General features: G+C 50.6%; 1 protein-coding gene across 3 annotated transcripts; it reads left to right on the top strand.

Annotated features, from left to right (window-relative positions):
* Nucleotides 1-13,195, top strand: DHRS7C (dehydrogenase/reductase 7C). Of its 3 annotated transcripts, none has more exons than XM_082441454.1 (7): nucleotides 1-147; nucleotides 369-525; nucleotides 4,581-4,693; nucleotides 6,904-7,114; nucleotides 8,787-8,879; nucleotides 11,784-11,939; nucleotides 12,936-13,195. In XM_082441454.1, the coding sequence occupies exons 2-7, from the start codon at nucleotides 372-374 to the stop codon at nucleotides 13,142-13,144; spliced, it is 936 nt and encodes a 311-aa protein (XP_082297580.1). In that variant the 5' UTR covers nucleotides 1-147; nucleotides 369-371; the 3' UTR covers nucleotides 13,145-13,195. The 3 variants fall into 3 exon arrangements, with proteins under 3 accessions (XP_082297580.1, XP_082297578.1, XP_082297579.1); XM_082441452.1 differs by having other exon boundaries at nucleotides 6,901-7,114; XM_082441453.1 differs by having other exon boundaries at nucleotides 16-147; nucleotides 366-525; nucleotides 6,901-7,114.
* Nucleotides 13,196-16,573: the final 3,378 nt, after the last annotated feature.

Genomic DNA, 16,573 nt, shown 5'->3' with positions numbered 1-16,573 from the left:
TGCACAGAGACCTATAAATAGCCACTGGGGCCCAAGCAGGTGGCCTCAACACATGGCTTCCCTTCCAAACGTGCAGACCCATTTTAATTAAATTTGTAATTAACCTGTGGGAGGGCAGGCCGGATCCCATTTGCTGCTGGAGACACCGTGAGTAATTTTCTCTTCCTTGACCGTCTGGGGATTAGCGTGCCGGTCAGGTGTTCCAGGAAGCAGCCCTCTGGGAGTCGGCACAGAGCCCGGCTCCCTGGACAGCGGGCCCCGGGCCTGGGGCGTGAGCGCAGCCGGCAGCCTCAGGCCTCCCCCTGCCCCGTGTCCCGATCAGAGCCTCTGTGCGAAGCGGATTCCTTCCTCCCGGTTTCCCCCAGCAGGAGATGGGGGTCCCAGCTGTGCTCCTGCTGCCCTTGCTGCTCCTGGGAATCAGCGGCCTCCTTTTCATCTACCAGGAGGCGTCCAGGCTGTGGTCCAAGTCAGCCGCGCAGAACAAGGTGGTGGTCATCACCGATGCCATCTCAGGACTGGGCAAGGGTAAGCGAGCTCTGCCCCCTCTCGTGCCCACTCCTGCCCTGGAGGATGAGAGGCAACAGGGTGGCGTGTGGGTGAGCCCGCTGGGCCGGACGGGGGTGGATCGAGGCTGTGTTCTCTCCCAGCAGCTGTCATGAACCAGCAAGCATCTTCTTTCTTGGAGGCTGCAGCTTTCTCGCCTGAGAAATGAGGGGACTGGAGTATCTGGGGTTGCAAACTCACAGTCTAAGGGCCAACATCGGTCTGCAGACATGATTTGTTTTGCCTCCAGGGGGGTTTCTAGAAATTTTGAAATGCAAAGCCCTCAGCTGGGGCAGTGAACTGGTGAAGAGGCCAAACTTGGGGGTGGGGTTGAAGTCTTGGCTCCACCACTAACCAGCTGGTGATGCACTGCTCAGCCTTGGGTTTCTCATCTGAAAGCAAGGATACTAATACTTTCTGCCTCATAATGCTGTTGTGATGAATAAACGAAGTAATAGATGGAAAGCACTTAGAACAGTGCCTGGAACTAGAGTGGGCACCCCTCAAGTGTTAGCGATGGTGATAATTATGCAGAACGTGCAAACACCAGTGTGCCACACACCCCACTAATCCCTATTGTCTCACACTCGGCCTGATTCTCTCAACCACATCACCTCCTGGCCTTGAAGGCATTTACGTTTGCAACTCCTGAATTAGATGGTCTCAGAGGGCCCTTCTGCTGGTGGCATGTATGACATAAGAGACAGTAAATGCCCTTAGGTTTTTAAGATCCTCTCTCATCCCTAACAATGGTAGTGCAGCCCCATGTGTCACATAGTTTGGGTATCATTTTTGCTGTTGTTTTTGTTATTTTTCATCAAATGTCGAACCCACCAGCCAAACACTCATTAGGTCACTCAATCAGTATCTGTTGAGTCCTCTACATCCTGAAATGAGCACTGCCCCTTCCAAAGAGGCCCGCTGGTGGGCTGGGCACCCACTCCCATGGTGCTACCATTACGAGAACATTTGTAACCTCCCATCCGGGAATTCTCTCGGATTCTCCTTCCCCTGGGCATCCCAACAGCAGCCCATCTGCATCCTTCAAGAATGGGTTCCATTTCAGTGGGTGATCGACCTGGGTTCACCACTTGAGATGAAAGAGAAAGAGTAAGGCAGTAAAACTAGGTTCTTAGGTGGCCCCTGTGTGGGTCCCAGAAGCAGTTCCCAAGAAGGATATCCAACATCACTAGACTCAATACTCACAAGGGACACAAATTCCATCTTCCACAGGGACAAACCAGGCACACACGTTTGCCAGCCAGACCAGACACAAGACAACAGGGAGTAGTGGGTGCCCCGGGGAAAGGGAGCAGAGACACCCACCCAGGGACATGCAGAGTCAGTCTTTGGGGAAGACCGTTCTTCAAGCAGAACACGCCCGTCTAGCATCAGGACAGCTGCCAACCCGAGACCCCCTTCATCGCCTTCATTCCCTGGCACCTCGATTGCTCCTTCCTTTTGGATGGTCCCTAAGGCGCTGGTTTCTGGGTCCCATGGCTCCTCACAGAAATACACTACCGTTAGTGGCGTATCTGGGTATTTCTCGTTGGTCCAGGGCACGGACTCTCTTGGTGAATGATCCACGGGTGTGTGAAAGGCATGTGCATTCTGCTGCTCATGAATGAAGTGAATTGCAAATGTCGATTCGACCCTGTTGGTTGAGAAGGCTGTTCTACAACTGTCCTGATTTTCTGTCTTACTGGACAGGACTTCTATCTATTGCTGAGAGATGTGTATTTGGTTTAGTAGTCTTGTTTATTTATTTTTAAAAGTCTCATTCTATTATAAGCAAACATTGTACAAATCAGGTGCCCAGGAAATATATCTCAGGAGCACAACGGCATTTTCAGAGGAATACGGTCTAGTCTCTGTCATGACTAATGTCACTGCCCTTTTTCACTGTCTCTTACGGACTCACCCTAGAAAGAAATGCAAAGCAGAAGAAAATAAAGTCCGAGTATTTAGAAGTAACTTGAGAAGCTGGGCATGGGTGACCTTAAATAAACGCTTAGCCAGAACATGCTGCTGACCACAGCGATTCTGGGTTCAAAGTGCTCCGTTTCTCAGGTCCAAGGCAAGAAAAAAGTGAGGGGCACCAAGCGGATGATGTAGGCTACACACAGCCCACAGTACATGCCCAGTCCCACAGAACCTGACTGAACTCAGTGGGTAGCTCTGGACAGCATCAAGGAGCCCAGTTCCAAGCTGTCTCCTAGGGAAACCAGACAGATAGAGATCAGGACTGCTAACCCTCACCCCAAACCCACACAATTCGGCCAAGTCAGGGATGGGGTCACCTTGGACCCACTGTGTCTGCACCACCAGGGAAGCCCCACACAGTTATTTCTTGATTCAAGTTTCCCTTTGTCAGCAGAACTGACCGCAGCTTCCCCCGACCACATCTGTTTCTAGACCTCACTGAGACCTCCCCTCCCTAGAGCCTTCTCCTTTCCTTCTCTATCAGCCCCTCCTGCCTTCACTCCTGCTCCCATCTGGCTTAGACTGAATGGTCCAGCACAGCAATTGTTCCCTCTCCAGTACCACAATTCCCCTGCCCACAATGCCCACTTATCAAACCCCTGCCAACTGTCCTGTCTAGCTGGCCCCCTTCTCTCCACCAGCTCCAGCTGTTGAGACTTGCAGGAGAAAATCACACAAACATAAGATCACTTAGAGCCATGGCACACAGGATTTCCAGCCTCTAGTGGGCACCCAGTGCTGCCCAACTACCCTTTGGCATCCCCAGGCAGCCCGGGTCACCAGTGCTTGGTGTAAAAATGGGACAGTAATAGCTACTCCCCTGTAGCAGGTGTTGTTGGTGCCCCTCCTAGACTCCTGTACCTGGCCAGTTCATCCATCCCCAGGTCCTATGAGTGCTGGTGGCCATGGCTCATAGACTTGCCCTCTGCCAGTGGACACCCTTTGTACCCACCCCCGGAGGGAGGCAGCACACCATCAGTGACTGGTTGACACACGTGTACAAAAGACAGTCCCCTTGCATCCAGGTGGGACAGCCTTGCAGCTGGGTTTACAGTCCAGAGCCTTCCTTGGGTCCAGCCAAAGCTAGACTTTACCTGAGACCACATCCTTCCCCTTCACCTACGCCATGCCCTTAATCCCTGACAGATTTTCTCTGAAGAGCACTCCCTGAATTAATCCTGGCCACCTGAATCCCTGTCTTAGATTCTGCTTTTAGGGAACGCAACCTAAGAAACTGCTGCATGGGGTGACTGTGAGAATTAAATGAGCTAATATACGTAAATCCCTTTCAATAGCTACTCAAGCAAGTAAACTGTCAAAATCTGTTAGCTTTTATTGTTCTTAAATATCATTGTTATTGCCACATAAGAATACTTGTATCTACCAACTACTTCCCAGTTAAGAACACTGGGTGAGGGACTTCCCCGGCAGGCCAGCGGTTAAGACTCCGCACTTCCACTGTAGGGGGCACAGGTTCGATCCCTGGTTGGGGAACTAAGATCTTGCATGCTGCGCGGTATGGCCAAAAAAAGAAAAAAAAAAGAACACTGGGACACTGGGTGAGTCAGAAATTCGTCCAGAGTAAAACTTACTAGACAGCAGGCAGGTTTCCTTTCTTAATAAAAAGAACCCTGGCTGGAGTATCGACCCACAGAGAAAATGTGGAGGAAACTAGTGACATTTGGTCTGAAAAAACATGGCAGCTGTCTCCAATATCTTCAGATTGAGATATGTTTAGAGCTGTGCTTCTGGGGGCCTTGCTTGATGGAGTCATCTTTCTGTCCAGTTTAAGAAAGAATGTCCTAATAATCAGAACTACCCAACGGAGGAGGGGTTATTTCACACCCCTGTGAGATGCCCTTCACAGGAGGCAACCATGCTGAGGCTGGAAACAAGAAGAAATTCCACAGGCAGCTGAATGCAATGACCTCTAAAGGAACTCACGGCTCTAAGGCTTTTGAATTCTTTGAATCCTTGAATCTGTAAGAAAGAGGGGCTCCCCATCAGTGGTTTCACCCACAGTGTGTCCTGTCCTCCTTCCTTCTTCCCCTCAGAGTGTGCTCGGGTGTTCCATACCGGCGGGGCCAGGCTGGTGCTGTGTGGAAAGAGCTGGGAGAGGCTTCAGAGTCTACACGGTGCCCTGATCAGTGCGGCTGACCCCAGCAAGGTACGGCCTTCCGGCAGCCGCCACGGGCAACCCCTGGACACCCTTAGCCTTCGTTGCTTGTTACAGGGCAGCTCTTTCGGTGAAATTTGGGTGAAATTTTGCTTTGGGGAAATGTAATTTTTTTAAATGTACTTTTAAAATTTTAATTTTGTTTATTTTTGGCTGCATTGGGTCTTTGTTTCTGCACGGGCTTTCTCTAGTTGCGGGGAGCGGGGGCTACTCTTTGTTGTGGTGCACGGGCTTCTCATTGCAGTGGCTTCTCTGGTTGCGGAGCACGGGCTCTAGGCACGCGGGCTTCAGTAGTTGTGGCGCGTGGGCTCAGTAGTTGTGGCGCAGGGGCTTAGTTGCTCCGAGGCATGTGGGATCTTCCTGGATCAGGGATTGAACCCGTGTCCCCTGCACTGGCAGGCGGATTCTTAACCACTGCGCCACCAGGGAAGTCCTGGGGAAGTGTAATCTTGACACAGGTAAGTCTGCCCACATGGGGGTTGGCTCATTTTGACCCGTCATCGTGCCTCTAGCCTCTGATCCTCCCCACCCCCCATTCTACTTAAGTCAGACTCAAAGAGGATCCAGAAAGTATGGTATGTCACAGATATGGGCTCTGTTTATAAACACTCATGGCTGATTTTTTAAATAATACTTCAAAAAATATTTCCTTCAAAGAGGGAGTTCCCTGGCAGTCCGGTGGTTAGGACTTGGCGCTTTCACTGCCATGGCCCAGGTTCAATCCCTGGTCAGGGAACTAAGATCCCGCAAGCCAAAAAAAAAAAAAATTTCCTTCAAAGAAATCAGGGAAGTGAAGTCCCCTTCCGTGAAGTTACACAGGAGATGAACACATTTCAATGCAGCTGGGGTCTTCAAAGCATTTCTGGAGCATTGTTTAAGAAATTGCTTTCAGGGGTTTCCCTGGTGGCGCAGTGGTTAAGAATCCACCTGCCGACGCAGGGGACACGGGTTCGAACCCTGGTCTGGGAAGATCCCACATGCCGCGGAGCAACGAATCCCGTGTGCCACAACTACTGAGCCCGCGTGCCACAACTACTGAAGCCCACACGCCTAGAGCCGGTGCTCCGCAACAAGAGAAGCCACCGCAATGAGAAGCCCACGCACCACAACAAAGAGTAGCCTCTGCTTGCCGTAACTAGAGAAAGCCTGTGCGCAGCAATGAAGACCCAACGCAGCCAAAAATAAATAAATAAGTAAATTTATTTGAAAAAAAGAAAAAGACATTGCCTTCAGAGAGTTCGCTTCAGGATTTTTTTTTTTGTTAATCTTTTCCCTTGACGTTGAATTTGATTTTGGAAATAGCCAAAAATCCTTCAGAACTAACCCTGGTACTTGAGGAGATGGAGCAACCAGGATAATACAACATACTCCCAGGTACGTTTCTTGGGATCTTATTAGGTATTGGTTATTAAGTAGTAAAAACGAGGCTCTGAAGTCAGTTGTGTGGGAAATACTGAGTTAGGCCAAGCTTGTCTGACTAATTTCTTTACCGCAGGACTTTTCAGAGCCCTTGCTATGCAAACGTGCATTGTATTATCTCCAAGAAGAACATATAATAGTCTGTATTTCCTAAGCAAATTTGACCAGGGAACCTTTTTTTAAGGCCGTATCTCAGGGCTAGTGTTTGTCAAACACCGGCATTGCATTTACCATATGGTAACATCAATTTTTCCATCTGTATCCCTTCTAACCCATGAGAATCTTGATGGTATCAAATGTTTAGGGCTGAACACAAATGCCTGGCACATAGATCGTGCTCCAAAAAAATTGTGTTGAGTGTGTGATTTTGGCCAAAAATTAAATGTGGCTACAAAGTACTGGGCAGATTCTCTTGAGGCTTGGAAGCCAGTCTGAAAGCAATTTCCAAAAAGGAGCTCAGAAGTGTTATAAGAAATGACATCACCAGCAGAATCAATGCATGGCCTCCACTTGGATTTCTCAGGTCGGGCCCCTTGACCAGAAGTTCAGACTTATGACTGCATGTTTGCGTGTTGGGAATGTTGTTGTTGCTCTGGTCCCCAAGGATGCATTTTCTCCATCAATTTCCTTCCTCCCAGAGTCCTCTCTGCTTCTTCCTCATCATTTGTTTGTAGTCATTCCATGAGCTCTGAGTTTCAAAAGGGGTGACTCTTAGATTGAAGGGTCCCAAGGTCTGCGGGGATGTAGCCACATGTGCCTTGACTCTCTCATTGGTCCAGCAGACATTCACCCCAAAGCTGGTCCTCTTGGATCTCTCGGACATCAGCTGTGTCCAGGATGTGGCCAAAGAAGTCCTGGATTGCTATGGCTGCGTGGACATCCTCATCAACAATGCCAGCATGAAGGTGAAGGGGCCTGCCCATAACATTTCTCTGGAACTCGACAAAAAGATCATGGATGCCAATTACTTTGGACCCATCACACTGACCAAAGGTCTCGTGAGTTTGACCTTCCCACTGGCTGCTAGAAAGGGCTCTGTTATATTTCCAGACAGTCACCCAATTCTGGATGGAGCCTCCAGCCCCTCTTTCAGAAAAATCCCTGCTTATTTGGTGAAAGCTTTCAGCATCTGACTGTAAATGTTGATGAAACAAAAGGGATTGTGAAAGTCTCTGACTGGTATATTCCAACCTGCCTCTCCATTAAGCCCCCTCCCCAAGCCCTGCCCTTTTCTCCTCTTTTCTTACTCATATCCATGGCTCCCCTCCAATCCCATTCCACATCTCTGGACCATGGTCTTCATCCCCTGCAAATCTTTTACTATATCCACCTCGTGGTTGATCTGCTCCTAATCAGGACAGTTGGTCCAAGGTCAAAAAACAGTTTATCTGCAAGAGACCCAGAATACTGTCAATCCCTTTGCAGAAACAGGAAGGCAGGAGGACGTCTCCCTTTTAAAGGTAAAATGGTGGTTCCTGTGTGGAGATTTCTAAGGATCAAGTTCAAATGCAGATCTGAAGCTGGGGTTAGGGGTGTTGCTAGAGATGACATGGAAGAGAACCAAGAGTTGAAGCCCTCCCCCCACCCCAAATAAAGTTTATCGAAGCAGAAGCACAAAAGGGAGAATATAAGCATGGAGAATGTCTACATGGAGGGAGTAGTGTGTTTGGCAAAGGCTGAGAAAGCATGATCTTAGAGCTGCCTTCTCTACGGCCAGAATCTCCATGATAATGGGATTCTGAGAGCTGTGACAGCTGAAGGGAAAGAAGCGCTGGGAGCATAAAGATGACTCCCCAGAGCTTCTAAGACGATGCCCCAGAGATCACAGTTTCCTCCAGCCCAGTCGCTGTGGACACACCAAGCAGGCCAGCCAAGGTGTGTCCTTCACTCAACCTCTGAGAGCTCAGGTTCCCTGGCGCCACGGTGAGGAATGCAATCTTAAGTCTTCTGATATTTTTTGCCATCTCCCTATTCAATCTGTGCTATTCTTACTCCATATCTTTTTCTAAATTTCCTCATTGGTAAATTAATTCAATTCAGGAGGAAATCTTTACCATAAATTAAAAACCCCTTTCCCTCTCCATCAATACAAGAAAACCTCAAATCAGAACAAAGTAGTAAGTTCTCCCAAGACAAAGGGCTGAGGTCTTTCCTCTCTTTTTTAAAAAAAGATTAGCACATGCAAGAGAAGTATTAAAGACCCATTGGAACCAACTTTCCTACTGGAAGCAATAGGACAATTGAAAAGGGATTACCTTTCTCACTATTGAAATCAGTGTCACTCCATGCACATGGATGGGTCATTTAAAATCATCCAGGGACTCCCCTGGGGGTCCAGCGGTTAGGACTCTGCACTTCCACTGAAGGGGTCCTGGGTTCGATCCCTGGTCAGGGAACTAAGATCCTGCATGCCACGTGCAGCGAGGCCAAAAAAATTAAATAATAAAATAAAATAAAATAACCCAGCAATTCCCCAGTCGAGCCCAGCCCACTCTTAGGAAACACTGGATAAGTGGTAACCAGGGTCCATTCCATCTGTGTCCCACTGTAACCTAACTGTCAGGGAGGTAGAGGAGCCCTCCGTGATGAGGGGAAGCGCTCTGCCTGATGTTGCCTGACTCAGCCTCAGATCTGTAACCCTGGTTCTTTGTCCTGTGCTTCCCAGCCCTGCTCCCCAACATGATCTCCCGGAGGACCGGACAAATTGTGTTAGTGAATAACATCCAAGGGAAGCTTGGAATCCCGTTCCGTACAGCCTGTAAGTTGCTAAGACAAACATGTTTCGTCCTATGTTATGTGTCTTATAAGACAAGAGATGTGTGTCTAGGACTAGGCATGGGGTTACACTGGGGAAGAGGAAGAGGGTCCAGAGATGAAAGCATCTGTTGGCTTTTCTTTCATCCCTTCAGCTCCTATTTTTGACCATCTACAGCACACAGGTGACTATGGGAGATAAAGATAAGTCCTCCCCTCGGCCCCCAGAAGCTCACATCTCACAGGCGGTCAGGACATGTCCTGGCTGGACACGATCAATGCCAGATCAAGGTCACGCTCCTGACATGGGTGCACAGCCCCAGCTCAGATGCCCCCTTCTCTGTAAAGATGTCCCTGGAGAGACAGGAACGATTACAACTGGGAAAGAAAGGAGGGGTGCACATTCCAAAAGGGGAGAGAGATGGAGAGGTTCTGAGGAAGGAGGAAGGAGAAAAGGAAAGGGACACAATTCCAGGGGAGGCGAGAGAGAGAATTCCAAAGGTGACACTCCTCTAAAAAGTCCAAGGAGGAGAGGGACTTCTCGGTGTATGCTCCTGGGACCCAACTGGGAGAATTCTGGAGACATTCCCACCTCCCGTGAGGTAGGATGTGGGAGGGTGGCGGAACATGTCTCATACGTTTCCTTATGGCCCAAAGTACCATGCACGAAACCGGAGCTGGGTAAGTAAGTGTCTGGTGGGTAGAAAGGTGAGAGGGAGAGAGGAACGAAGAAAGGGTGGGTGGGGTGGCCTGATGTAGTCTTCTGGGGCCACCACAACAAAATACCGCAGGGACTTCCCTGGTGGCACCGTGGTTAAGACTCCCCGCTCCCAATGCGGGGGGCCCGGGTTCAATCCCTGGTCAGGGAACTAGATCCCACATGCGTGACACAACTAAGGGTTCACGTGCCACAACTAAGGGGTCGTGAGCCGCAACTAAGGAGCCCACCTGCCACAACTAAGACCTGGTGCAACCAAATAAATAAATAAATATTAAAAAAAAAAAAAAAAAAAAAGACCAGGTGGCTTAAACAACAGAAATGTATTTTCTCACAGCTCTGCGGGCCGGAAGGCCAAGATCAAAGTGTGGGCAGGCTTGACGTTTCCCGAGGCCTCTCTCCTTGGCTTGCTGACGGCCTGCTCCCCGGGTCTTCACATGGTCTGTGTGTGTGGGCACCCCTGCCGGCTCCTGCTCTCCTTATAAGGACACCCGTCCGACTGGATTAGGGCACCACCCTAACAGCCTCATTTTACCTTAATTACCTTCTAAAGGCCCTTATCTCAAAATACAGCCACAATCTGAGATACTGGGGTTAGGACTTCAACATCTGAATTTGGGGGCGGGATACAATTCAGCCCATCATATCCCCCTAATAGTGTTTTACTTTCCTTTTCTCGTTTGCATTAGTTAGGTTAAGCCGACGGTGCCGTAAAGACCTTTATTCCTCCTCCATATAACTGTCTAAATGGACAGCTCAGCGGGCATCACTGTTCCTCACGGTCACTCGGGGGCCCAGAGTCGTGCCAAGTCACAGGTTTGCCATCATTTTCCACGTGGTCAAAGCTAGTTCCCACCCCACGTGGGTTCCTGCTGGCAAGAAGAGGGCGTCGTGCCCATACAGCCCTGCTCACATCCTGTCGTCGAGAAGCCAGTCACATGCTTACCCCCTTGCTGCAAGGGATGCTGGGAATTGCAGTCCGCCTGTGGGCCCAGGATGGGGAGAAGAATAGAGCTGGGTCCGCACAGGGCAGTCTTTGCCACGTACCTCATTCCGTCTCTGCCCCAGCCCATCTAGAACCTCACCACTATTCCTCCTACTCACAAACATACATGTCATTTTCAGCAGGTGGATTACTTTCCACTTGCTCGCTGCCTTCATTCATTCAACAAACAGCAATCGAATGCCTAGAACCAGGTGCTGGGGACACAGACAGCAGCGACATGATACAATGTGGTGCAGGCAACACAACTGGCCCTTTGGCCTCCAACCAACATGGAACCCAATGCACTGGTTTCCTTGGAACCTTTCTTTTTTTTAAAAATTAATTTATTTATTTTTGGTTGCGTTGGGTCTTCGTTGCTGCCCACAGGCTTTCTCTAGTTGCGGAGAGCGGGGGCTACTCCTGGTTGTGATGCGTGGGCTTCTCACTGCGCGGGCTTCGGTAGTTGCGGCTCGTGGGCTCTAGAGCGCAGGCTCAGTAGTTGTGGCACACGGGCTTAGTTGTTCTGAGGCACGTGGGATCTTCCCGGACCAGGGCTCGAACCCGTGTCCCCTGAATCGGCAGGCAGATTCTTAACCACTGCGCCACCAGGGAAGTCCTAGCTCCTACATTCTTAACCCTGATGGCCTCAGGACCTTGGAGAAATCACTCTCAGGGAACCAGCCTTCCCGGCTGAAATGTTTTATATACATTTTCTCACTTGGATAGGGTGATATTATCCCCACTTTATTTATTTATTTATTTATTTAGCCCATTTTATCGGTTTTTAATTTTACTGAAGTATAGTTGATTTACAACGTTGTGTTAGTTTCTGCTGTACCGAAAAGTGACTCGGTTACACATATACATCCTCTTTTTCATATACTTTTCCATTATGGTTTATCGCAGGATATTGAATATAGTTCCCTGTGTATTATGCCCATTTTAAAGATAAGAAAACTGAGCCTCATCAGGTAAAAATGAGTCACTTGCCCAAAGTCACACAGCGGGCAAGTGGCTAAGTTGGATTCCGTCTCATCTCTGCATCTGTCCACTGCTTCACAAGGGCTCTCTGTCCTCATCTGTGAAGCGAGGAGCAGGTGACTTGAGGCCTCTCCCAACGGAGTTTGCAGGGATGTGTGTCCCCAAGGCCCCTCCTGGGAAGCACAGCGGGACCCACGCCCACCCCTCGCTGGTTTCTCTTCCAGACGCCGCCGCCAAGCACGCGGCGCTCGGCTTCTTCGACTGCTTGCGGGCCGAGGTGGAGGAATACGACGTTGTCGTCAGCACCGTGAGCCCCGCTTTCATCCGCTCCGACCACGTTCAGCCAGGCCAAGGAAACTGGGAGGCCTCCATCTGGAAATGTGAGCTTTCAGAGCGAAGCCAGAGGGACAGGGGCCGCGGAGGGCTCTGGGATGGGGGGGGGGGGCGGGTCCAGGGGGGCGCTCCTGAAGCATGAGACTGGGGACGGTGGGGCCCCTGCACCCAGCTAACAGTGGGGAGGGACCCCAAAACGTAGGTCCTGAGGCACCAGGTAGATGGAATCCTAACCTGCAATCAGCAGACCGAAGCCAGGTTGGGCTCTGTCAGTCACAGGCTCTGTGACCTTGGCCACTGGGACTGCCCACCTCTGGGCCTGTTTCCCATGTGGAATAGCCAGGATTTGGTCTTCGAGAACTTCCTGTTCCCCTTGCCCTAGAAGGCAGCACAGAGAAACTCAGAGTCTGGCCCTGACTGCCTGCATGTGAAGTTCGCCTCAGTCACATATTAAGCAACTCCCTTCATCTCTCTGCCTCCGTTTCCCCTTTGGAGAATGAGGGCTGATGGTGATACCTAACTTGTAGACTCATAGGTAAGACTGAAAGTTCCAGCTCCTAGAATCCTGAGTGGTCTGTAAAGGCACCTATGATCAGTATTCTAGAATGCTCTACATAGAGCAGCTACCCCCTGCCCGAGGCTCTATCGACATTAGGGAATCAAGATGAATCAAGAAGTAGGTAAGAGGTTCCAGGAGGCTCTGGACAAACACAGCTTCGCAACAATTGTAAACAACAGCCCCTTCATACATCCGGCACCTTCCTATCTTCTAAGCTCTTTCTCATCTCCTCCGACGGCTCATAACCATCCTGGGATGTTGACGGGGCAGGAAACTGCGCCTACTTTACAGATGCGGAAGCTGAGGCACAGCGGGTAAAGTGCCTCCCCAGGGCGCACGGCCAGCAGACGGCAGGGTTGGTCCCGAGACTGGGACTCCATAAGCGCACACCCGTCCCCACCTCGGGGGAGGGGGGGGGGCGGGGCTCTGGCCACACCCCTCCTCCCGAGGCTGTAAGCCCTGCCCCCGCCTGGGGGCTTTTCAGTCTTTTTCAGGAGGCTGACCTACGGCGTGCACCCCGTGGACGTGGCGGAGGAGGTGATGCGCACGGTGAGACGCAAGAAGCAAGAGGTCTTCCTGGCCAACCCCATCCCCAAGGCCGCCGTGTACATCCGCACCTTCTTCCCTGAGGTTTTTTTTGCTGTGGTGGCCTGTGGGGTGAAGGAGAAACTCAACGTCCCAGAGGAGGGTTAACTGCAGGGGGCCAAAAGGGTCACCCCGCGGGGAATAAAGTCTTCACGGGCAGTTGCAGGATCCTCCATTCTCTCAGCACGTGGGGCCCCAAACAGTTCCCCAACCTGCGCACCACCTGTGGGAGGTGTTCACCATCCCAGTGACGATGGCCTGGCGTTCAGCCCAGTCGCCCTGGGCCCCTGGGTGTCTCCCACATGACTTTCCCAGGACACACTTCCAGAAGCTTCTCGACCCTATAGAGTGACAACCCGGCAGAAAAACAGGAACCATAACGGGTCCAACTCCCAAATACTCGCACTCCCACTGTGGCCATCAGCCTGCCCAGGACCTCAGAAAACCACCTCCATTTTACACAAGGGTGACCTGCCCACTCTGCCCCCAACCACAGAAGCTGAACTTGGCAACTCCTTAGGGCAGCCCTGTGAAACTGAACTTTCTGGAATGATGGAAATAGTCTGTCATCTGCAGTGTCCAGTATGGCAACCACCAGTCACGTATGGCTGTTGAATACCTGAAATGTGGCCTGTGCAACAGAGAAACAGAATTTTCAATTTTATGCAACTTGAATTAATTTAACTTTAAATAGCTGCATGGGGCTAGCGGTTCCCAGCTTGGCAACACAGCAGAGCTGTAATCCTCGGTCCTGGCAGCATATCAGAATCAGCCCTTTCCCTGGACTTCATTGGTCCAAAGAGGAGCCCAGGCACAGCTGCTTAAGGTGCAACAAATCTTGAGAACTTCTGCCCCGGGACATCCAGCTCATTCAAGCCGCTTCTTACATTCTCAAAGCAAAATTCATTTAAAACTGCCATCCTTGTGGTTGGTGGGTGTTTCTCTTAGTGTTTCTTAAACAAAACAGTTAATGATTCTTGAAATCTCGGAAAGTGTAGGGTACATTGTTTGCACTAATAATTGTACCTACTGATTCAAACTTTTCTAATATTTACAGATGAAAGAGGGCTCAAATTTCCTCCCTGAACCCAAGCCATTTATGAAATTAACACACACGGTACACGTCTGCATATATATATATGTATATATCCCTGAACTTAAAAAGCAAAATGTCCAGGATCGCGTGATCACCAGGGAACCCAGGCTACCTCAGGATAAGGCTGCTGGTTGGGATGCATCACCAGAATTTAGGAGGGCAGCTGAGGCAGGGCAGGCCTAGGGCCAGCAAGATGACCTTCTGTGTTATTACTGCTGTTGGGTGTTGGGATGCTGGAGGTGCTTAGGCCAGAATGATGGAGGGTCGGGAGGGGCTGGGAGGTGGGGGACGGACAACAGCATCGGGAAAACGACTGAAATGTGATCGGTGGCCAGAGACAGAGACGGCAGCTTTGGGGCAAGAAGGGCTGGAGCCAGGGCCGCAGGCAGCCAGTCCTGGGGTCGCACCAGGGCTGGGCTCCAGGTCTAGCTCCGCCACGCCCCAGCCCCGGGCCTGGGGTCCTGACCCGCTCCCTTTGGGGCTCTGCCTCATCTCAGGTTGGAGCGGGGCTGAGGGGACCATCCTTTGGTGGTGGGAGTAGGGGTGGACGGGCCGAGAGGGACTGCCTCTGGGAAGCATCCACACGGGCACCAAGCCGAATTCTGGGAAAGCGAAGACTGGAAGACTTCAAGGTGGGGGAAGACCTCAGACCCCTGGGATTCCCCAAAAAAAGCCACGTTGAATGATGGCTCAGGAAGAAGGACCTTCGTGTCAGTGGGTCTACTCCGCTGTCCCTGCTGCCAAACAGGGTCAGAGACCTGCAGGTGGACGCAGCCACAGCAGGACTGAGTGGCTGGCCCCCCAAACTCCCTTAAGTTGAATTTCCTGTCCGTGGACTTTGGTCTCCCTCTGACTGGATACCCCCTATTGCCTTTAGGATGTCCCTGTGTCCACATAGGCCCGCTGCCCTCTCAGGATGGGGCATCTCACCAGCCTAGCAAATGAGAAAACCTACAACCCTTAGGCTGAAACATATGGGAAATTTTTTTTAAGTTGTGGGGGGGAAAGCATCGTGCAATAAGAGGAATGGCCACCAGGTGTCACTGTGGCTCCAAACCTATTTTATAGCTTCCTCCTCTGAACAGAAATCCAGCACAGCAGAGCAGTAACAAGCCCACAAAATTGCATGCAATTCATCATCTCCAACGAGCATTCCCCTCCAAGATCCCATCTGGTCTTCACATCAACCCTGAGTCACTGGAACAGCCGACAAATCTATTTCACCGATGAGAAAAATGAGGGTGGTCATGCTCTGTGGGATACTCTTGGCAGAACGAGGGCAGCCTGAAGGCGGTTGGTTAGCCCCTTGGGACACAGAAGGACTGGACCTCAGAGGCCAGTGACCGCCCCAGACCACAGAGTGAACCAAAACACTGATTCACCCAAGTAAGTAGAAAGTCCTATTTCAGGTATAGTTAGATCTAGGCATCCAAAGGATGCCACCAGGATTCATGGTTTTTGTTTGTTTTGTTTGTTCTTTGTTTTGTTTTGCCATCTCTCAACAACATATTCTACTGGGTGGGCTTCATTCTCAACAGGCTCTCCCCATCTTCACGACAAGATGGACACCAATACCTCCAGGCTCACATCCTATAGACTTAGAAGCCAGATAGCAAAAGATTCCTCTTTCTCGCTAGTTCCAACACCCACCTGGTCATGTAGCCATCTTGAAACCACCACGTGTGTCTGACTGCTCAAGCCTGGGCCACGTGCCCATCCCCGGGCTGGAGAGGTGGGGCAGCTCTGTCTGATGGACAGAGTGGGGAGGGAGTGATTTCCCAAGAGAAAATTAAGATGCTCTTACAAGAAAGGGAGAACACACTTAACGGGCAAAACAAGCCTTTCTCTGTAAACGCTTATCTCTGGAGAAGACAAGGGAACTTCTGAGCATTTACCACCTACCTGCTACCTTACTAGGAACTTTAACACGTCACCTTATGCAATGCTCCCAGCAAGCCTCCAAGACCAATATTAATGGTTCCATTTCTACTGGTGAAGAAAACAGGCTCAGAAAGCTGGGTAGGTAATTAAGCCCAAATCACAGAGCTGGGCAATGGCAGAGCTGGGACGTGGGTGGAGATGGCTGGAGCCCTTGCAGCTGAAGATGACCAATAACCTATCAGTCCCTTTCATCTTAGAACTGGGTGAGGTTTCCAAATGTAGGGTCAGATCACCCCCACCTTCCTGGTGTACCCTGGTCAACGGTGGTATTGGGGGAACTCTGGGTTGCAAAGTCAGTCAAGGAGTTTCCATTACAAAGGCTGAGGTACAGTGGGGAAGTTTGGTCTGGATTGGCTGGTGCTCTGTTGCCCAAAAGGGAAATGTCCAAGTATATAAACAGTAGAGGAATCTGGAGGATTTAGCAGATGCTTTTGGTGCCCTGTGACCCATCCCCCCACCCCCTGTCCCCAGTGTCAGCGGTAGCTATGACGGAAGGCTCC

Source organism: Balaenoptera physalus (genome assembly GCF_965194825.1).
Source record: "Balaenoptera physalus genome assembly, chromosome: 20".
In the NCBI taxonomy this organism is placed as follows: domain Eukaryota; kingdom Metazoa; phylum Chordata; class Mammalia; order Artiodactyla; family Balaenopteridae; genus Balaenoptera; species Balaenoptera physalus.
The sequence above is the reverse complement of the archived record's forward strand: the minus strand, read 5'-3'. Positions and strand labels throughout refer to the sequence as shown.